The 23,379-nt window shown below is 33.1% G+C and overlaps 1 protein-coding gene across 2 annotated transcripts in view; it reads right to left on the minus strand.

The window, feature by feature from the left end:
• Positions 1 to 23,379, minus strand: part of PVRL3 (poliovirus receptor-related 3) — a 124,537-nt gene that overhangs the window by 64,628 nt on the left and 36,530 nt on the right. For both annotated transcript variants that reach the window (XM_008573632.1, XM_008573631.1), the window contains exons 2-5: positions 21,385 to 21,726; positions 12,917 to 13,213; positions 9,972 to 10,089; positions 5,490 to 5,641 (exon numbers count right to left, since the gene is read on the minus strand). In XM_008573632.1, coding sequence (XP_008571854.1) covers positions 5,490 to 5,641; positions 9,972 to 10,089; positions 12,917 to 13,213; positions 21,385 to 21,726 — 909 coding nt within the window. The remainder of the gene's footprint in view (positions 1 to 5,489; positions 5,642 to 9,971; positions 10,090 to 12,916; positions 13,214 to 21,384; positions 21,727 to 23,379) is intronic.

A 23,379-nucleotide genomic window follows, 5' to 3' on the forward strand; every position in this document is an offset into this window, starting at 1 on the left:
AGCAAAATTTAATGTCATTGCTTTAGGATGGAGTATCAAAAAGAGTAGCTAATATTTTAGAGAGAACATTCTGGTAATACTTATTAGATGCTAATGAACCTGTGTTGACACTAGATTACAAAGTAAATAGCCATTAATATTAAAAAGCAACTAAACATAAATAGTAACAATTAAAGATTGGTTAATTATCAATTAAGTAGTATTTGTAGGTCATGTTACACAAAATTCTGGAGTTTGAAGAAAGGATGAGTTTAAAAATCTTGAATTTCTTCACAGATAAAAATAAATGACCCAAATGGTAATCTCCTATAATTTTTAAATGAGTGGTACTGATAGAGTTTTTAAAAAATGATTGTTAGAAAAATACTAAATCTACGTGGAGGTAAGTTATTCTAATATTACAAGCTAAAGAAAAATACTTACTGAAACAGGTTTCATCACGGAATGCCGTATGTACAGAATGCGGTAAAAATTTAACAAGTACAGTAAAAAATTTAACAATACAGTATAACTAATTTCCTCTGAGTTTAACTAATATAACAGGTAATCCTATCAAGTACCTTGAAGTGAACATTACTTATCTTAGCATATGTAAGTGAATCAAGAAAGAGTTTTAATTTATGAGAACATATTCACTAACTGAACAAATTCAATCGGAAAAAAACAATAGTGGAATTGAAGGATCGTGTCTAGTATAAAAGTAGTAAAGCCTCATATAATCCAATTTCATAGAATTAGGATACTAAAGAAATAGACTAAAAAGTAAGTCATTTGTAAGACAAATCATGTATTTTTTTGAGGGAGGAGGAATAACAGAAAGGCAGGTTTTAAGTACTGAATGTCATCTTTACAATGATTCCCAAAGAAAAAAGTATTACAATAAACTGGCATCAGCACATTAAATAAAAGTACAAATCACCTAAGTAAATTGTTTATAATTTACACACTTCTGTGCACATAAGACTTGTAAAGTTTATTGCCCTTGATATACTAGTTTTCTCAGAACAGTACATACACCTGATATCTCACCAAATATAAGATACGTAATCAAACATTTGTACCAAGTATACTAAAAACAAAAGAAAAAAACAAAGAACTGACACTTCTTATTTCTACTTGCAAAGTTCTTTATACGAACACAGATGGATGTCTACTGTCCGTTTCACAGAGATTTAACAAAATACAGCTTTCAGAAAAATCTAACCAAAGAAATTATTTTAAAATCTTAATTTTGTTAGTGGTTCTAGAAATGTTTCAACTCACCATCCTCCTCAACCAGTGTTAAAAACAGTATAGACTCACTATTAATATCTTTCCATGAAAGAGGGACTATTGTTAATACTTCATTGTTTTGTATTTTAAGCAACGGACATATGTCAATGCATTATAAGACATTTATTTCTATTTTCTAATTTAGAATGAGAGTCACAATCCATGTAAGAAGGCAGTTGGACTATTCTGTAATCACCAATAGCTACTTATTTATCATGGTTGAAAATGCTTCCCAACAACATTCCTATTTATTCAGTCAGGCATTATTTTTTATATTCTTTGCTGAATGTATGATAAATGAGTATATAATGAATATAATGACTCTGTGTTCTCTTCACCCAAATGAAAAACTTTTTAACTTTCTTTTCTAACTAATGAGTTCAGCCAAACAGGAAAACAGAACTGCCAGGTAAGGCCTTTGAAGATATAAGGTATGCTTGTACTTTAGCCTAATAATTACTGTGCAAAAAAAAAAAAAAAAAAAAAAAAAAAAAATTAAATGGATTAGTTGACTTCTTTTTCATTTAACCTTTATATAAGTTGTTTAAATAGATAAAATCACACATTTTAAGGTTTAAGGATTGCTAAGTAGATGTGGATTCTTAAGTTTGATACTATGCCTGAATCCTAAAATCACTATAATTTGAAATTAAAGTTTTGCATAGGAATACGAGTTTTAGGCATGGGGGTACTTATTTGATATATACAGATTTGCTTTTCTGTTTTCAAAGAGAAGTGACAGTATCAGTTAGGCAGAAAATACACACCTAAAGCAAACCAGAAAAATACAATTTTCAGCAGTCAGTTAACGAGACAAACAGCCACTGTACTCTCTAAGAGTGTTACTACACTAGAATACAATTTAATAACTGAAGTTGAATACTGCAATCTTGAATCAATGACCTCTTATCCAAAATCTTATGTTTATCAAAATGGGAAAATGTATAATTAAAATTAAGAACAATTTCCCTCAAACAGAATTGCTAACTCCAATCTGTTTTGCATAGAACTTTTAGTCTCTAATCATATTTTACACATATTTTTAAAGATCATTTCTAAAATTTTGAAATATCAATTTTAGTACTCAGGTAAAAAATTTTTCCTAGAAGAACAAAGATACATATAACAATGAAAAAGATTAACTGTTTGATTTTTCACTGTGTGAATAATGGCCTCTTACTCTGATAAAAGCCTACTAGTTTTTAGTAAATAGTCATTTTGGAAAGGCAGCATTATATCTAAGATACTTAACAGATGCTAAGAAGCCCTTAGAGGAGTTAACTAAACTTGGCATAGTATACTGTATTAAAGATTCTGCATAGAAAGGTAAAGTCTAATTCCTGATGATTACTTGAAGAAAATCATATCATATAATTAATGTCATCCTCTTTTGAAGTGCTTAGAGATAATTAAACGTGATTTTTCATGTTTACTCAAAATTTGATTTTTCTTCTTGTAAGACTTAGTAGATGTTGATAACAAAAATATGTGCAAAGTTTGTCACCAGTATTACATCAGGTCCCTCAAAGAAAACAAAGTTACATAAAAGCAGATTCTGGATTTTTAATTCTTTCCTGATTATTTTCTTCTCAAATTAATTCTTTCATGCAACAAAAGTGTACTAAACACCTATTATATACTACACATCATTGCAGATGATGGGAATACAGCAGGGATTAAAGCAGACAAAAATCCTGCTCTTGGGAAAAAACAGACAAGCGTATATATAAAATATGTAGAAAGGGCAGTAAGTACTGAAGAGAAAAATAAGGCAGAAAAGGTGAACCAAAAGTAGTAAAGGGGTGAGAAGAGAGGATTTCGATTTTAAATACAGTCATGAAGGATGAAAGACCTCACTAAAAAGGTGATATTTTAGCTCACTAAAGGAAGTGAGGGAAAGAGCTGTGAGGATACCTGGTGGAAGAGCATTCCAAGCAGTGGAAATGGAACACGCAAAAACTCTTGAGGCAGGAATATGCCCCTTGTGTTCAAAGAACAGCAAGGAGGCCAATGTGGCTAAGCCAGTGAGCAAGGGATATAATAAAAAATGAGATCAGAGAGACAATCCAGGATGAGGGCATGTACATTGCCTTGGAAGTCACTGTAGAGATTTGGCTTTCATTGTGGGTAAAACAGGAAGCCCATGGAAGGTTTTGAAAAGATTGACATGATCTGATACGCCCTTTAAAAGGATCACTCTGGCTATTCATTTGATGATAGACTGAAGGGGAATAGATTCAAAGTAGAGAGATTAAATGGCTATTGTGATAGTGAATGAAGTAAGAGTTGCTGATGGCTTGGACCAATGTAGTAAGTAGCAGCTTCCATGAGGTAACGAATTGGCAAGATTTTTTATATAACATAATGAGAGAACTGACAATGATTTGTTGATGGATCGGGTGGAGTATAAGAGAAAAAGCTAAATCAAGGATAACTATTAAGAGGTGTACACTGAGAAAATGTAAGGATGAAATTACCAATAACAGAGGAAGACTGGTGGAGAAACAGGTTTGGTGTCAAAGGGCAGTAGAAAGATCAGGACCTCACTTTTGAACATGTTAAGTTGTAAATGCCTATTAGGCTTCTACATACACTTAATAATCATTAACAGGCAGTTGGACACACAAGTCAGGAGTACTGGGAAGTGGACCCAGAATGTCAAAAGATACAAATTGGGGTTGGCTGGTTAGGTCAGTTGGTAAGAGCACAGCCTCATAACACCAAGGTTCCCTATACTGGTCAGCCGCCAAAAAAAAAAAAAAAGATACAAATTTAGGGTACTGTCAATAGAATCAGTATATATAACAGTGCCCAAATTGAGCCTTGATATTTAAATGATTACATAACTATAACATTGAACCTAAGATTTACAAGTACTATTCCACACCGGAAACAAAAAATAAACAGTCCTTCAGTAAATACATTTTAAATACTTATTTCCTGTGGCTTATCTTTTAAGAGATGAGAAAGAGACTAATATACTAATATTTAATCTCATTCAGCTCCACCAGAGCACTGCTACTAGCAGAAAGGGCTAGAGATATATACATTTCTAAGCTTCTACTTTGGTCATGCAAAAAAAATCTGAGTATCACGTGTCAGGCACTAAGCTAACTGCTAAGTATACACAGTGGTGAATAAAGCAAACACAAATGCTTAATTGTGAGGATAGAGCATAGAACTAGAAATTGTGGTAAGTGCTATGAGAAAATAACGAGGGACTGTTATTAGATTAAATGATCACAAAAAAACTGAGAATATAACATTTAAGCAAGCATAAAATTTCTCTAACAGCTGATTTATTTAGTTTTAGACCTGTAGAGATAAAAACCTTAACTACCTGTTATATAATTACCATACAAACCTGCACTTCTCAAGGTTCTCTTCTTTTTGCCCCTTAATTTTCCATCTGTCAGATATATTTCTATATTCTTGCAGTCAGAAAGGAGAAGCTAAAAATGCTTTACATAATTTTTATAAATAAGCATTCCACTGATAATTTGTTATTTATAGCCACACTCAGGAAAATATACTTTTAGCTCTCTACATATTTTGTGAATGCCCAAATTTATACTCAGTCAAATTAACACAAAAATTCACAGTGAAATACATAGGATGTGGAAAATCTAAGTTGTTAGTGGCTTAAAGACTGACAAGAAACATCTTAAATTTTATTTTATTAAAACACTTTCAGTAGCATTCCTGTTTCACCTTTCAGTAACCCAATATGATATAGTCCCATATTGAGTAGCAATTAATGTCATTTAACATGCCAGATCATCAAAGCTAATATCCCATTTTATTTATCAAATAACTGTATGCAGAGTAGCCATCAAAGCAAAAATACATACATACATACATACGTAAATAAATCACTGTTCTTGGTGTAAAGACAAAAGAATCTAGAAAGGTATATTACCTATGAAAGGGATATTCAACACTGTTTGAAAAATTAACTATATGTATAGGTATTAAAATGTATATAAACTTGCTGCATAGACATTTTCACATTTCTCTAAGTAAAGGAATGCCATCTTGCATATGTATTTCAGATAGGGTTACTTTATTATATCACTTTTTAGGTTATTTGGAAAACCACACAGTGAGTAATTTATATCTTTGCAAGTATAAATGACTGCCTAGAATTACACTGTTATTATGATTGTTATTACAGAAATAAGTTAAATAACTTATTTTGCAAGTAGACAGTAACTTACCTGAAATGTAGATGACCTTTTGATCACTTCTTTGACCAAGGGAATTGGTTACTTTACAGACATAAACACCAGAATAATTGAAAGTCAGTGGATGGACAAAATGAAGGGTATTGTCTGAAGCCAATAAACCATCAGGCCACTGTCCATCCAACCTAGATTTTAAACAGCATAAAATGATCTTAAATATCTTCAGGCTTTATTTATCAACAGCTAGTTAAAATAAGACATTATACTTCAGAGATGTTAGTAAAAGAACCAGTATCTTTTAGACACAATTCATTATGAAATAAAAGCATATAAAAGTAATAAATTTTCATTTTAATAAAGACAAACTAAGATGAAGTCCATTAAGAACACTGTTCTCCTGAAATATCAATCCATATAAGTAAAGGTAGGCCAACATAATAGAAAGGGAGGAAAGCATAGAAAAAAATACAATTTTAAAGAATTATATTCAGAAAACTGGAAATCAGAAAAACACTTTGTTTGAAAACACCCACAGTACTAAGAGAATTAAAATTCTCAGTGAATTATAGATCTACTTATGATATATATATAATTTTCTTAATGAAAAGTCATTTCATTTAAATATGATAACATTTTAACACTTTCTATAACATATTTATAGAACATTATTTAATATTAATACAAATCTATAGAGTGCCCCATCCAAAGACAGTTCCTAAAGCAGCAGGAACGGTCCTCTTATAAAATAATTTCATTTGTAAGATAGACATCTGAGACAATAAAAAACCAAGACACCATTCGGTATCAATCATAACTCTTTTTTTAAACAGTGTTTATACTAATTTGGCCATGAGGTCCTACATCTAGTATATACATTACTGTAAACTATATAAGTCCCACTGTATGAACTCTGAAGCCATTCATTGTTAGTTCTACTAGTATACTAGTATAGTAGTAGAACTAAGTATACTGTTATAAATCACTTTTCCAACCTGAGGGTACCAAAAAAAAATTAATAAATATTTACTTTGAAACTTTTTAAAGCTTACGTAAGTTTTTTCCTAAGGGGGGAAAAATCAAGTAAACCCTGGTAATCAACTATTATACTTTAAGCCAAGAAGATTTTCAAAAAAGTACATTCTCTCATTCATTCACTAATTCAATTACTAGAAGTTTACTATGTGCTATACTCTGCTTTGCTGATGTTGCTGAGAGGCAGAAGAAAGGAAGATTTGGTCCCTGCCTTCAGTGATGTTAAGTACATAGTAGAAGATCAACAACTCATTACAAAGGGAATAAGAACAAAAATAAAAAGGCAGAAAGAAACAAATCAACACTGGAAAATAGGTGGAACAATTTTATTTTGCAATCCCAAGGGTAGTGGGTGGAAAAGTCGTCAGTAAAATATTTGAGAGATCTTAGCACTTTAATTTAGCACTGAAGGGTAAAGAAAAATATTCATACATGGTTTAAAAAACAAAGACACCCAACCTTTTTCTTAAGAGAACTTTGGAAAGAAAATTTTTGCAAGCATCAGCTTTCAAAAGATGAACTCTTTTCCTAAGAGGATATCAATGCATACGAACTATTATGTCTTACCTTCATACTTTGGGCTCAAAATTCTAATTCCTTTAATTCTCTGAGAAACTTAAACATGTCTTATAATCTTATAAAGTTGTTTACTCAAATAAGCCACAGTCACAAAAATATAAATGTTTGGAAAATAGAATAGTATGGTCAGGGCCCTTGCCTCAGGTCCAGTTGGGTGTGGTTTTAGCACATCCTCTGTAAGCAAATTGTGTGTGTGTGGAGTTAGTGCGCATGTGCGCCAATGTATCTTTTTAGTTTTGTTACTATTCCTATGTTCTTTAGAGAGAGAGGAGATTTAGTGAAGCAGGTGGGTGGGCATCTACCCAGCACAGCCATGCTTTCCAACCTGCAGCTTCCAAGGACTGTTTGGCTGGTTACCTAGCTCATAGGTGTGCGTGTAATGGGTCTGGGGACCCAGCCTGGTGTATGAAGGGTTTGTGATCCAGTCTGTGAACGGGCTCGAGGGGTCTCTGAGCTCCAGACCCAGCCCTAGCTTGTCAATTGGCCCAGTCAGTATAGGATTACCAGCAAGTAAAAGAGCCCGACCACATGCGTGGTCATGTAGCTAGACAACTGGAGTCACGAACAGTATTAAGAGCACTATAATTGGCGATGTTGACAGGATTCTGACATTAACCATAGCCTAGCAAGAGTTCCACAATAAATATCACGTTAAATTATGTTACATGATTTATATTTACTCTTTATACTTTCACAAAAACTATATGAAGTACTGTTAAGGATTAGAGAGGTTAAATGACTTATTCAAAAAAGACATCTAGAAGTATAGACACTGGAATGAGAATACAGGATTGTATAGCTTTTAGGAATATCTATCAAATAAACATAAATAATGACTGCTTACTACTTTTAAGAAAATGTAAATGAAACAGGCCTTTTCTACTTTTAAAACTGTATCTTTGCTTAAAGACAACAGACCGACCAAATATACTTTTCCTTACTCTCATAAAATCCTAACAAAAACAAGTGTAAAGGAATTAAAAAGGCATATTAAAAATCCATGAAGAGAAAAAGAATAGCAGGCAGAATTCAACAGACAAGGTATTTCGACAAACCTTTAGAAGACAGAAAAGTCCATATGGAAAAACAATATATGCTGCAGGCCACTGTTTCTCAGCCAGGAGTGATTTTGCCCCTGGGGATACCTGGCATGTCTGCAGACATTTTTGGTTGTCACAACTAGGGGTAGGGGGATTAAACGATACTGGCTATAGAGGGAGAAGCTAGGAATACTACTAAACAAACATCCGCCAATTTACAGGACTGCCCATCCCTAAAAAGAATTATCTAGCCCAAAATGTCACTAGTGCCAACGTTGAAAGCTCTACTTCAGGCTGAAGCGTTTCTTACTGGAGGCATATGGACGAGAAAGCAGCGAATTTGGTCCGAAAAATTCAGGAAAGGTTTGGAGGTTGACTCAATGTACTACAGAAGGCCACAAGGAGGCAGAGGGATGAAAATAGGAAGATTACTTGAAAACTACAAAACAATAGTTTTTTTCCCAGTTCTGTGCACTAACCAGGCATTTATTTCTCAGGCAAAAGGATGAAGGTAAATTCAATTAATAAACTGAATGGCCATGAAGAAAAAACTTCCACTCTTCCATTAGTGACATCTGGATCTTCTCCAGGAAAACAACCACTTCTTTACCTGATCAAAGTGGAACCTATTAGTGAGTAATACCCACTTTAATGCTTCACTGTGAAATGACTAGACAACCAAGAAGATTAAAGAATATCCATAAAATGAAAAAAAAAAAACAAAAAACAAAAGAACAAACCAGAAAAACAAAGAATTTGGAGAAAAACAGACAATATGTAGGAAGCAGAAAAAAACTTTGGGGAAATAACTCTAGTATCTCTGGTAAGAAACAAGAAGATATTACATCTATAAAATAAAAAAGGGATGCTATAAAATGAACTGAAAATGAGAAGAAGCTCTTATAAATTAAAAAAAATGCCAGAAAATTTTTAAAATCTTTAAGTCAAAGGAATTTTTTATATCAAGAAAATCTTCAAAGAACAAGAAAATCTTCTGAAAAATATAAAAGAAAGAAAATTTATTATACAATAAAGAGGAGTTCCAGTAAGAGTAAACAGAAAAAAGTAAAGAGGGGAAATAATAATAAAAAAAGAAAATTATCCAAAGTTGACAGATACAAGTCTCGAGATTGAAACGAGTCCCAAATACTAACAAATATCAGTGAAACCTTATTATAACAGTTTGAATTTCAAAGATAAAGAGAATTATGCTAATAGTAAACTACACAAGTAAAAAGAGGCAATTTTTAGCCACAGCACAGGAAAACAAAGAGCTGTAGACAAGGGAAAACAGAATTCCAGTATACTACTTAATAATCAGTTCTCAGTAAATAATACAAGGGTACTTCAAAAAGTTCATGTGAAGATTCATATTTTCTTTTAATTTCATTTTTCCACAAACGTTTTAAAATAACCTCATATTCATCTGTTATAGGGAGACAAACAGTAATTACAGAGTTTAAAAGTAGCTTAATTTCCTTAGGACTATGAAGGGTAGGAATGTGTACCATATATTTGGGTGTGTCTGTGGGTAAAGAGATAGATATAAAATTAATTCTTCATTATCTAAGAAGTCAATAGAGTGTTAAAAATAGGTAAATTAAGAAACAGTAGTTTAAGACATATGATGGTAACTACCAGAAGGAATTGCTAACATTACTAAAGTAGCCTCTGAAGAATAAAACTGAGGGGGAAGGAAGGTGGGGAAGGATAAGGTAAGGGAACTCTCAAAAACCCTTCATTTAACTAAAGTTTTCAGCTGTTACTATAATCATGCAGTACACTGATAGAAACAATTTTAAATATGTATTTAATAATACTTTTCAGTTTTAAATAATTTTTCTTTAGAAGTATATATTATTACCTGCTCCACACAGATTTGAAGGGTGGTGGATTCGCATCAGCATTACACTTGAGATTAACACCTTTTCTTCCTACAAACCAATTTCCATCATATCCTGTTACTGAAACTTCAGGAGCATCTATAAAATAAATGCAGGACAGGACAGGTTATCTTTTGTTAATGATAAATGCAATATACAATAATAAAACATTAACACAACAGAGTAAGCTTTAGAAGAACAGGAATCATTTTTCCTTACTCCCAACAAATATAATCAAGGTGGAAGATAACACTCAATAAATATCAGTTGACTGAATGAATGAAGGAATGGACAATGAATAAACACTATGCAACTATAAGCATGTACAGTTCTCATTATTAGGGATGCTGAATGTAAGAATATTTATAAACCCATAATCACCAAAAGCAAAATATAAGAGTCCTATTATGAGAGATGTAGAGACATATGAACAAAGCAAATATATTATAATACTTAAATAATAAGACATGTCATTTAAGTACCATGTAGTACCAAGTCACCATATAAAACTGTTTTTAAAGAGATGATTAATCTGAAAGGAAATATCCTATAAGAGTTACGAAGTCAATAACAGATTAGATTCCCTATATTACAATTAATTAATAATCTGTAGCCATGAAAAAATGTGACACAGACTTTCTAAGATTATACACTTACAACTGAGATAAATTATCTAGGGCCTCAACTGTACTAAAACATTAACTTTTATCCATTCAATGTCCCCAAAGGTCTTTTAGCATACATCCAACATAACTACTTGAATGAGCAATTATACAGACTGACCAGCAATATAAATGTATGTCTTCAAACTATAAAGCCCAATACCTATCATTCATTCAACCATCATTTTGTTTAGCTTCTAATAAGTGCCAGGCACTGTTTTAGGTGTTTAATATACATATAGACACTGTACTCATAAAATTTACATTCTCATAGTAATAGGGAAAATGACATTTAAAAATATTTAACTAAAATCTGCTATGAGGGCCAAGAAGGAAAAGAATTGAATACTAAGATAAAAAGAAAGGACTAATTTAGAATGGGGATGGGGGCAGGGGAAGTCATGAAAAGCTTCCCTAAGGAAGTGTTGCTTATGCATGGTGCAGGGACATTTCATCTTTCTGTAAGCTACGAAGAAAATCAGGTAAACAGCACATGGCCAGATGAGGAGCTAGAGAGAGACCAGGTCAGTCTTTAAATCTGCCAGGGAAGTCTGACCTACAGAAAAGCAAAGTTTACAAAAAAGTTGTAAAAATTAAGCCTTTGGCAAGGTACAATTACCTTAGTAATTAAAAAAAAAAAAAGCCTGCTTTTTATAAATACCAAGAATTAACAAACATTTCTGTAACTTAAATTTGGTACTTAAAAATGCTGCTGAAAGAACAGTCTAGATATCTATAAGTTTAATTTCTTTTCAAAAGAGAGAAAGGGTAAGCATTCAAATATCCCCAAATAATACCTTCCAATTTTGAGGTATGAATTTGGGATATAAGACCTTATATCTCCTTAAACTTCATTCGCATGTTTTATAGGTCTCCAATTTAAAAAAGGAAAAAAGTCATGAGTACTTTCAGAACATTTTTGGAGCAAGCCAATAAATCTAAACCATAATTATGAAAACTTACTAGAAGAAATACTTTTATATATCTAGGATTATATACGAGCAAAAAAAAATAACATTAATAACTATAATTATAAATGATTCAAATTGAAGAAAATTTCAGTCATTATTAGACACAGAAGGAAAAAGTATACAATATGAGAAATATATTAACAGTACTTACAACTGGAATCTGAATGTTACAAGAAAAAGAAAAAAGTTAAGAGTCAGTGAAAGCAAGGTAGGAAAAGGGGAAAAAAATTTTTTATTGGATTCTCCAGAGAAGTAAGGAGTCTATTAGCATTCAAGAATACAGTGCTAATAACATTTATATAACTATAGCTTTTCAAATATAACCCTATCAATGTTGAAAAAGACCTTCAGAGTTAGCTTTAAAAACCATTACACCCAGTATAATGAATAAGTAATTCTATATATGCTGTATCAAAAAACAAGAGTAACAACAATAACACATAGAGTAACTTCTTCAAAAACCTATCTAGATTTATAATCTGTAATTGGATGAAAATGACAGCAGAACCTAAATATTTTCCCTTAATTTCATCTCTAATCTGCCTAATTTTTCATTATCCTTGCTATCAGCTATCTGCAACAACCACCTTTTCTCTTGCTCAAAATGTTAAACAAATCACAAAGATTATACCAAAAACTGAGAAACTGCATAGAAGAGGGAAAAGCAGATACACACAAATACATAAACACACACGCACACAAGAGAGAACTTCTTAACAAGAAAACGTAAGTACAGGTGGGCCGGCTTTGAGCCCTATCTACAATGGCTACTATCCCAATGATGTCTTTAAAATATTGTTTAACCTACAAAATAATTTTACAAGATTAATAGATCAGATTTAAAATGACATCAAAAAAATACAGATTTTCAAACTAATTAATATGCATGTAGGGAAGTAAAAGATTCTTGCTGAAAACAGTATGGGCAGCATCAATGAAACTGAGTAATAGCTCAGTTAATTAGAGTGGTTGTCTCTAAGCGTTGTACATTTTGAGGTACAAATTTCCACAACTTCCTTAAGTCCAGCCTACTTTTAAGGTCTTAAAAAGACAAGGTTGAATAATTTTAAACCGGAGAGCAACTTGAAAGTCATCTATTCGTCTTTAGAAAACTGATTAAAAGAAAATGAAATTTCCACGAAAACAAAATATAAACAGAAAAAAGATGTCAACAATAAAAGCTGTAGGAATATCTCAATAATAAATATTCAGACTGGTTTGATAAAGAACTATATCAACAGAGAAAAATTAAAATAAAACGCATGACATGTTGAAATGGTACTATTTACTTACACTGTATATCTAATATGAAAGAGTATCGGATATCCTTTTCCAAGGCTGGATGTTTTACAACACAAGTAATTCGCCTTCCTCTAGCAAATCTGGTTGGAAACAGCTTGTATTGGCTGACAATCGTTGCTGTTTCATTTGGAAAAGAAGTTGTAGTGGATTCCATTTCACCAAGATCACCTTCCCAGTCAATATGTGCAACTGGTTTTCCAGTGGCTGCGATACAAATGGCCGCTACTGTTTCATTTCCTCCATCAATTAAAGAATCTGGCCCTTTTATCAGGCTCACAGTGGGTTCAACTGTTTAAAAAAATTAGTTACATTTCAATTAAGAATGTATTTACATCATGCCTAGCCACATCTGGACATATTTCATAAGCTTAAGGAAAACCACATATAAAATCTACACACACTTTTTGGTAATGCCAATATAACTGCATTCTTGGGACAACAAAAGAAGATCATAAACTAGCACAAACAAGAGGTAAAGATTTTATATAACCATTACAAAGATAACTCTTCCTGAAACAGATATGTATCACTTTGTAAGGACAAATGAGTTCCCTCCAAATTAGTATATACAAAAAATTTCTCTGAACTAGATCATAATTTCCTTTCTGAGATTAAAGATATTATTCTGGGAGGGGGAAAAAGTAGTTTTAATACATAATGCTTCATTTTGAAGCAAAAAAAGTTTAAAGCAAATACTTTTTAAAATAAGATTATGGAACCTACAGTTAAAATGTTTAAGAAAAAAAAAAGTTCCTTTGAGCATCCATAGGAGATAAAACATGTTTTTCTTGGCCTAGTGAGTGACTCAATAAATTTCATTTAAAACAATGCCTTTTAAACATTTAACCTTTAACTTCTCATATGTCTAAAAGAACTGATTAGGGCTGCTGAATTTGTTCAACTACTTTTGTTTATAATATATACTTTAAATTCATGCTAACATATAACATCACTAATTGTTATGTTTATTGGAATGTAGATACTACTCTTCTTCTAATATAAGAAAGTTCTTAACTAACCAGGATAAAATAACAATGTTAGAACCTCTCAATTTACCTGCCACATCTTCTAGCTATTTCTCCACATTACCCAGAAATTCCTATGTTCTGCTTTCTGTATAAATTCCTCAGTACTCACTTCATGAATTCTTTGTGTCAAGTCTATAGTTTATTCTGTACATTGAGTTTTTATCTCAATGACCATTTTTTTTCATTTCCAGGACTTCTAATTGTTTCATTCAATGCCATCTGTTCTTGATTTGTATCAACTTACTTTTGTTTCATGTTTTACTTTGAGGGATATTAATATTTTCTTCATGTAATTCCTCTTTTATAAGATGAATTATTGTAAAATGACAAAAGGAAAAGTACAATACATAGTGAATAACTGTATAGCAAACATCCACATAACCATCTCACATCTTAACAAAGAACATTATTAGCACCTCACAAGTCCCTCATATGCCTCTCCTTGACCATAACACCCTGCCAGCCTCAATGTGAAACCATTATACTAACTCTAGAAATAAACTTTTGCTTATTTTTCATTACTGTTCTATAACCAACAGATGCAAATCTAAAGAACATAATTTTATTTCACTTGTTTCTGCACTTCGTAAGAATGAAATTGGACTACATTTATTTTTGTAGTTTTTCTTTGACTCTTGTTTGTGTTCTGGAGATTCGTTCATATTGGAATATTTAGCTTTAGTTTATTATTTTTTGGAATTCATTTAACTTTTTATTTTTAGATCATTTATGTTCACACGCAGTTGTACAGATTGTTAGTTTTAACTGCTGGACAGATTACTTACTGGTGGACACTAGGATTGTTTCCTGTTTGGTCTAGACAATTTTATAAGAAATAGTCTCATTCATGTATATTGTTATATTTGTGCATAATTTTCTCTCGTTTATCTCTTGTAGTAAAATTACTATCACTATATTTACTTTCAACTTCACCAGAAAATGCCAAAAAAAACCCAAAGTACCTATTTACCCTCAATCTTACAGCTCTTGCAGAGTATATATACACTCACCACAGTTGACAGAATTCTCAATGTTTCCTAGTCTCATAGGTATATTATGGCATATGACTAAAATCTTATTTTGAATTTTTCAGATCACAGATGAGGTTGAGGATCTCTTCATGTGTTCACGGGGATTTGAAATTTCTTCTGCAAAATGCCTATTAAAGCCAGCTGTCCATTTTCTTCTTATTGATGTATAGGAGTTTTATGTAGATTTGGGAAGACAGTCCTGTTTTGATTATATGTGATGCAAATATCTGCTAGCAGGTTAGGGCTTGTCTTTTTACTCATATGATATGTCCTGATGAGCAAAGTTTTTAATTCAAATGTACTAAAACGTATCAGTTTTTATTTACCTTTTGTGGTTAACTGCCTTTATGTACTAAGAAATATTTCTCTACTTTGAAGCCAACTATTGTGTGATTTTTTTAGTTTCTTGTTCTCTGCAGGAAATTTATAGATTGACTTATTTCTCCAAATGATAATAAGCACTGTTGTTTAATAGTCTGTGTTAGATAATTCCAACATCTTATGTTTTTGCAGGTCTGTTTCTGTTTTCTTATTTGTGCTGGCTGCTGCTTGTGGGGTCTTCCCTACTTATATGTCTGATCATTCAAGCACACTATATGCCTGTGTCTGAATAATTAATGTAGAAATACTTTGAGGCCTAGAATAAAGGTACCTTTCTTCCAGAAAAGATTTGCATTTTCTTGTGTCAAGCTTCTGAAAACATTAATTAAGTTCAGTCTACATAAGTGATGTTAACCAAGTATAGAAGTCTACAAAAAAAGCGGGTTTACTTGTGGCTTACTATTATTTTGAGAATGTAAGTCTTTGGGGAAATAGGTGAATATACAAGGGTTATTAGACACCCTAACTGAGCAGAATTACACTCAGACATTTGTCTCTCTCACCTATCAAGGCTCTCAAAATTTTATATCAGCATCTCCATTGTTTCTTCTGAATTGTTAAATGTCCTCAAGTTAAATGCAGCTTTCAGTGCTAGGCCTATTTCTGTTTTCACCTTTTCCTAGATTTGGTCTGGTTATATTCTTCAAACCACGTTAATATTTCTTTGAAAAATTTTAAGGTATTTTTATATTTCACCCCCATTTGGAAAGTTGGTCTGAAATTATACCATCATTAAATGAAGTTTTTCTTTTCTCTTTAAGGAACTTAAACATTTATTTTAAAGTCAATTTTAAGTTACGTTATTTATATTTCTTCTTCTTAAGGGAATCCATCTCCTGGTTGCTGATTTTATTTGTGTTCTAAAGTTAGTTTCTTATATACCTCAACATTGTAGTTAACTTCTCTGTACAATCACCCTTCTCTGTCCAGCAGTTTTGCTATTGCTTCCTCTGACCTTTTAAGATGCTACCCAACGACATGTGTACTCTGGCAAAAACATGAAGTTTTTCCAGTCCTGCATGAACACAAGGATTGTTAGGCCTACTGCTTTCTCATGGCTCTTCGCCCCACCTCAAAAGTTTCCTCTAACATGTACACAAACCAGTGTGCTCTTCTATGACCTTGAAAGTGCCCTGTCTCTCTTTCTCTTTGTGCTGCTCCATTCTTTCAAGTATTCTGTTATACAAATTCCAGCCATCTTGTTCTCTCTGAATTCCAATCTGTGTCTTCGACTCAGTGAGAACTGCCATGCTCCATTTCAACTCCTCACTACTGAGCTCAGGCCTGGAAACTGCCTAAGGAAGAAGCTGGAGCAATTGCAGGGGTTACCTTGTTTTTCGTCTTTCAAAGGTTAGAGTCCTACACTGCCTATTGTCAATGACTAAAAACTGTATTATTTGCCTGGTTTTCTTGTTCCTGAGTAAAGGCTATAAATCCAGGCCATTATGCCATCATGCTCAGCAGTGGAAGCCTATTTTTTAATTGCAAAAGTAGTCTTATTAAAAATTGGAAAAATAGGGAAAAATCATCCACAACTGTAATATCCTGAAAGTCATTATCATATTCTTGTTTTCTTCCTTTTATTTCTATTTCTAGTTTTTCTACAGATATAATCATAGTATGCCTAAATTCTGTGCCTCATTCTTTTCATGTTCTCTCAACCATAACTTTAGCAACTATATAATATTCCATTAAAAGGAAATAACCAATTATTTAACCACTCTTCTACTGTGGGACATATGCTTGTTCAATTTCCCCCAAATTTTTTTATATCACATTCCCTTAATTGTTTCTTTTTTCTTTTTTTTTTTTTTTTTTTTTTTTTTTTTTTTTTTTCCGTGTCCGGCAACGGGATCGCAACCCTCGGTGTTGCTCCTGCGCCTCGCTCAGCCAGTGAGCGGGAACCGGTCCGTATGTGGGATCCGAACCCTGGGCGGGAGCGCCGCCGCACTTCCCAAGCGGCGCACTTATCCAGTGCGCCACCGGGCCGGCCCTCCCTTAATTGTTTCTGCTACTACTACTCCATTAAAACTCTAATGTCACCAAAGACCACCTAATCTACAGACTTAATACTTTTCTTTACGTCTGTTCTCTGATAAATTTTGTACAATCTGATAATTCTTTTCAACTGATTGAGAAGGGCTGTCATGAAGTAAGTCCTAATGCCTAAAGGTGGCTGTCATAAGTCATGAATTAACTTCTAAGCTATGCATTTACAATCATACTAGCTATGAACCACTCTTATGAGAACTGAAAAATAGTCATATTTTCTATAGGGCTTAATTCTTACTGCAGAAAAAGTCTGTTACAGTAATTTTTTCTTTAAAACTTTTATATCTTCTCCTGATATAATAATATTACTCTGCCAAAGTTCTTCTCATAGCTCTATCTGAACTCTTCGTCTCTATTTCTTCTAATCCCTGCCCTAATAAAATATTCAATCCTAGGCCTTCAGTATCTCACATTTAAGTTTTTATCTAGTAAACACTACTACCCAGATGATCCTGAAGTTTCTCCAATTTCATACAAGGCTTGACTCATCAGTTTCTAACTACAGTACCTGCCTGTTATTTCACTGAAATAAGTACATCCTCAAACTCAATAAACCTAATGCTGAACTCATCATCTTATCCTCCCAATTCCCAGCACCTATTTTTCATTCAGATGTGCCCATTTAATTAATAGTAACATACTCAATCACAAAGTTTCAAATCTATACTGTTCAAACCTCCCTTGTTTCTTATATCCAATCAATTACAAAATCCTGCTAATCATTCCTTTGTAATAGTTCCCTTCTTCACTCAAGTGACAGAAATAAAAAAAAATTAACTTCAAGCCTTCATGGCCTCATGACTGAGATATTATGATTTAAGGATCTCTTCACTATAATCTATCACAAACACCAGACTGAACTTCCTAAATCACAACTTTTATCACATTACTCTCTAAATCAGGTCTACTATGAGTTAGGCATCCCTCTAGGTAAGGTGAGAAGGTGGTCAAGGCAGTGCTTCTCACACTTTCTGTGCATACAAATCACTGGGGGATCTTGATAAAATGTGTATGCTATCATTCAATAAGTCTGGGAGGAGTCTAAAATTCCATATTTCTAACAGGCTCCTAAGTGATGCCAATGCTACTGGTCCATAAATCACATTTTAAACAGCAAGGGTCTGAACTTAGAAGAAGGTAGGTCAGAAGATGCATAATCATCATATACTAAGTTCGTACTTCCAAGAATAAAAGCTCAAATTCCCCGTCCTGGCATTCCAATTACTTTTAATGTGGTCCTAGTCTACCTTTCTAGACTTTATTTCTTATACTTTATATAAATTCCTTTAAAAAGTCAACAAATTACTTATTCGGTGTTCCACTAATGCAGGGTTCTCAACAGGCAGTGATCTCCCCCAAAGCCCCCACCCCTCCAAGAGGACACTTGGCAATGTTTGGAGATGTTCTGAGTTGTCAAAACTGAGGGAATGCTAACCACATTTAGTGGGTACAGGAAGGCCATGAATGCACCTAAACAGTCTACAATGGATAGGACAGCTCACCACCACAACAAATTCTGGCCCAAAATTTCAACAATGCTGGGGTTAAGGAAACTGTACCTTAATGTATTCTGCCTCTCTGCCTTGGCTCACCTACTTTCTGTTCTAGAATAACATCTTCCTGTTCTTTCCTTTTTGCCTACCCAAAACCTACCCAACATTCAAGGAGTGGCTCAACTATTTCTTCTATAACACATTTCTTGAGTGTGAAATTCACCAACCCATTCCTATATCCTACTTAAACAACTTTTAGGTGTGACTGTTATATACCAGGAACTCTTACTGGCTTTAGAGACATAAAGTCAAATTTTAAAGTGCACAGTTGCTGTCCACCACATGTTTACAGTTAAGAAAACATAAAATTAATAATAAATATTATCGGGCCGGCCCGTGGCTCACTCGGGAGAGTGCGGTGCTGATAACACCAAGGCCACGGGTTCGGATCCCATATACGGATGGCCGGTTCGCTCACTGGCTGAGCGTGGTGCTGACAACACCAAGTCAAGGGTTAAGATCCCCTTACCGGTCATCTTTTTAAAAAAAAATAATAATAATAATAATAATAAATATTATGGTAACTGCTACAGTAAAGATATGCTCAAGATACAATAGGAAAAAGCAAAAAAAAGTACCAAGTTGGGGGAAAGAGGCCAAGGATGGCTTCTAAAAGGATGAAATTTGATAAATATTATGGTAACTGCTACAGTAAAGATATGCTCAAGATACAATAGGAAAAAGCAAAAAAAGTACCAAGTTGGGGGAAAGAGGCCAAGGATGGCTTCTAAAAGGATGAAATTTGATTAATAACAGTTAAATAGAAGAAAGTAGGAAGAGAAAGGAGAAAAAAGAAGGCAGCACAGGCAAAAGGAAAAACACATGTAACAACACAGGTTAACAGAACTGCAAATAGTTTATTATGATTATAAGATGCAGGTTGTCGAGAGAATTGAGGCAAGGGATGGAATAGATGAAGTTAGAGAAGGGGATATGGGTAAAATCATAACTAGTCTTATAACATAAGCCATCTTGGGTTTTAAGCCAATGACTATTGTATTAATTTAGAGGGAATTACAAAACTTAAAGAAAATAAAAAATTGATTTGATCCCTACAAGCTCTCTTTCACATGCAAACTATTTATTATTTTCTTAATATAGAACTTTGTGTGATATTTTTTACCTATGTCCTGCATTTGAATTTTCAGATATTTATGACTTACAATCAGAAAATTTCTCAAAAGTATCAATCTCTTAAATGTAAGTACTATTTCTCCACAGCTCTTAGGGCAGTGTCTTAAATGTATTAAGTCCTTGAATATCTAATTTTATTTTTATGTTTAAATAGTATCTCTCAGCATAAAAAAATATATAACAAACTTGGGCAAAATTGCTTTCCTGCACTTCAGAGACCCTAACATGATGTCATTAATATTAATGGCTATGAACTTATTTGATTCTCTGGGAAGCAGACACTGAGAGCAAGTGAGGAATGCAGAAGGTTTATTAGGGAGTAATATCTAGGAGATCTGGGAGAAAAGAGAAGAATAAGAATTAAGTAGGAAGAGCTACCAGAAGATCTAACAAAGTCTCTGTCAGGCCAATGAGCAGATCCAGAGCAAAGACTCCCCACTAAAGGAGTCTCATGTTGGGTAGAAATGGCTTGTTCTTCATATTACACTGGCCCCAAGAAGAGCTTGCCTTCAGCTACCACTAGCTCAGTGACTAGCCTGGGGCCACCAATTAGAAGAACATGACCTCAACTCAAAAACTGAAGCAATCTTAAAGGAGATGACAGTTCCTTCCACAGATTGCTATTACCCCTTAATCCTTTTTCTATTACTCTGAAAGTACTCATCAGCATTTCCAAATTGTTTTACCTTTCACTGTAAGTGACTATCTTAATGCTAAATAAGCTAATTCAAAATTTCACCATAAACTTTAACAGTTATCTGATAGGTAAAGGTGAAGTATCATTTATTATTATGAGCAACAGCACAAGATTCAAAAAGCTATGCAAATCCACAATAGTAGGAATAAAATTTGATATAAAAATTGAAACACCAGGTGTCAATGGCTCCAAGAAGACAAAATTAGTCATTTTTAAAAAATGGAAAAATTTAACTAAAGATAGTAACTTAATTAAACGTTGAAAATTTGAAGGAAAGTAATAAAAATATATCACAGAGACTGAGCTCTTAGTATTATATTTAAAACACTATTTTTTATAAAAAAATTAAAATAGCTAAAACTACATAGCATTATATAGATAGGTAGGTAAATATAGACAAAATTTTATTTAAATTGAGAGCCTAGAAATGTAAAATTTTAAGACAGAATTTGAAAAATCATATTTGAATTCTTTTACTTTAAACCTAAATTTAAATAAAATTTCAACCATTTAAAATTCTTGAAAATACTTTTGTTATAATCCTTACCAGTATCACCAAAATATGCAATTCAAGCATACGTACCTAACACAGTTATGGTTGTAGAAGACTGGGCATTTCCGAGTGGGAATGTAACAGCTTTGCATATGTATTTTCCAGAATCAGAGAATCCTATGTTATGTAGAGTGACTGTTGCATCATGAAGTGAATAGTTTTTAAATGAGACTCTTCCTTGATATTCTCCTTGAACAGAAAATCCATATTGAGGATGATGAACTGCAACAGTCTGTGAACTTTTTCCATGTATCTTCTCCCATGAAATTTGTGTTATGGTTTCATTTACTTCAATTAAACACTTCAATGAAATATTCTTTCCCCATACTGCTGTGACATGTGGCTCCACAATAATTGGTCCAGCTAAGGCACCTATAAGGGAAAAAAATACTATAGTTCTTAAAATGGAAAAAAGTTATGCTAACACATGATGTCTCTCCCTCCCTTCCTCCCCGACACTGTAGGTATATCCATACACTCATACACACACACACACACACACACACACACGCACGCACGCGCGCACATTTATGATTAAATAACAAAAAGGACTGAAAATAGCCAGATGGTCTCTGGACTGGATGTAAGATATAAAGAGTGACCAACAAATAAATAAAATACCCGGCAATATCTGCTACAGTGGAAAAAGCAATAGACTGGGACAAAGAGTTGGCTTGGCAGGAGATTCTTCCCCAGTCAAGCCTTCCCATGAGATCCCAGCCCTGGCTGACACCATGACTGCAGCCTTGTGATACAAAACCTTTAAGCAGAAGACCCAGCTGAGCGATGCCTGGATTACTGACAACAGAAACTGAAATAATGGACGTTGTTCTAAGTTACTCAGTTTGTGGTAATTTTTTAAACAGAATAGATAACTATGCATGTTGGATCTTTCAAAACAAATACAGTAACAAAGTATCTTCTTTTGGAGGGTCCCTATATCAAAATCTCTATTTAAAAATAATTTAAGACAGAACAATTGCCAGAAAATATTAATGAAGAAATGCTTATATAAATGTGAAATCATTTTTTTTTCCATTTCAGGGTGAAGAAAAAAAAAACAACACATAAGCAAAAGTTAAAATAAGATCACATAAAACTATAAAACTTCCTCCATGTAATACTTATTTCCTTCCTAAAAGCAATGGAACAAAACTTTTATCATCTTGAGGGAAATAAGCCTAATATTCACGAATACTATAATTAGGCAAGATGCTGATCACTGGCAAATATATTAGAACATATATGAGATCTTCAAAAAGTTCATAGACAGATTCATGTCATCTTTTGATTCCATTTTTCCATAAACTTTTTGAAGTACTGTCATATAACAAATCTTTGGAGAGTTTACCACTCACACATGACACCCACCCCCCAAAAAAGAAGTAAACCAAAATAAGTATTCAAAAATGGAAATTGTACAGTATAAATAATAAGCAATACTTTTAATAGTTGAAGTCATGTCTAATATTCTTAAAGAATGCAAAAATGTAGAAGGACATCACAAGATAATCAAAAAATATGTTTACACATTCATTAAAATTGGCAAAACTCAAAGAGAGAATCTTAAAAGCTGAAAGAGAGAAGCGTCAAATCACCTATATGGGAGCCCCAATCAGGCTAACATCAGACTTTTCATCACAAACCCTAAAAGCCAGAAAGGAATGGGATGATATATTCAAAATACTAAAAGACAAAGATGCCAGCCAAGAATACTCTACCCTGCAAGGCTATCCTTCTGAAAAGAAGGGCAAATAGTATATTTCCCAGACAAACAAAAACTGTGGGAGTTCACCACCACACGACCACCCTTACAAGAAATTCTCAAGGGAGTACTGGGTTTGGTTCCTGAAAAATAACTACCAGTGCCATAAAAACCCAAGAAAAATCAAAACCGACTGGTATAATAAAAATGGCATTCATGAGAAAATAAACAAACAAAAAGGCTATCAACAACCTAAGGAACCAACAAATACAGAAAAAAAAAAAGTAAATCAGAAAGCAAGGAACAAAAGACACCTAAAA

The sequence above is a fragment of the Galeopterus variegatus genome, unplaced genomic scaffold, assembly GCF_000696425.1.
Source record: "Galeopterus variegatus unplaced genomic scaffold, G_variegatus-3.0.2 Scaffold945, whole genome shotgun sequence".
NCBI lineage: Eukaryota > Metazoa > Chordata > Mammalia > Dermoptera > Cynocephalidae > Galeopterus > Galeopterus variegatus.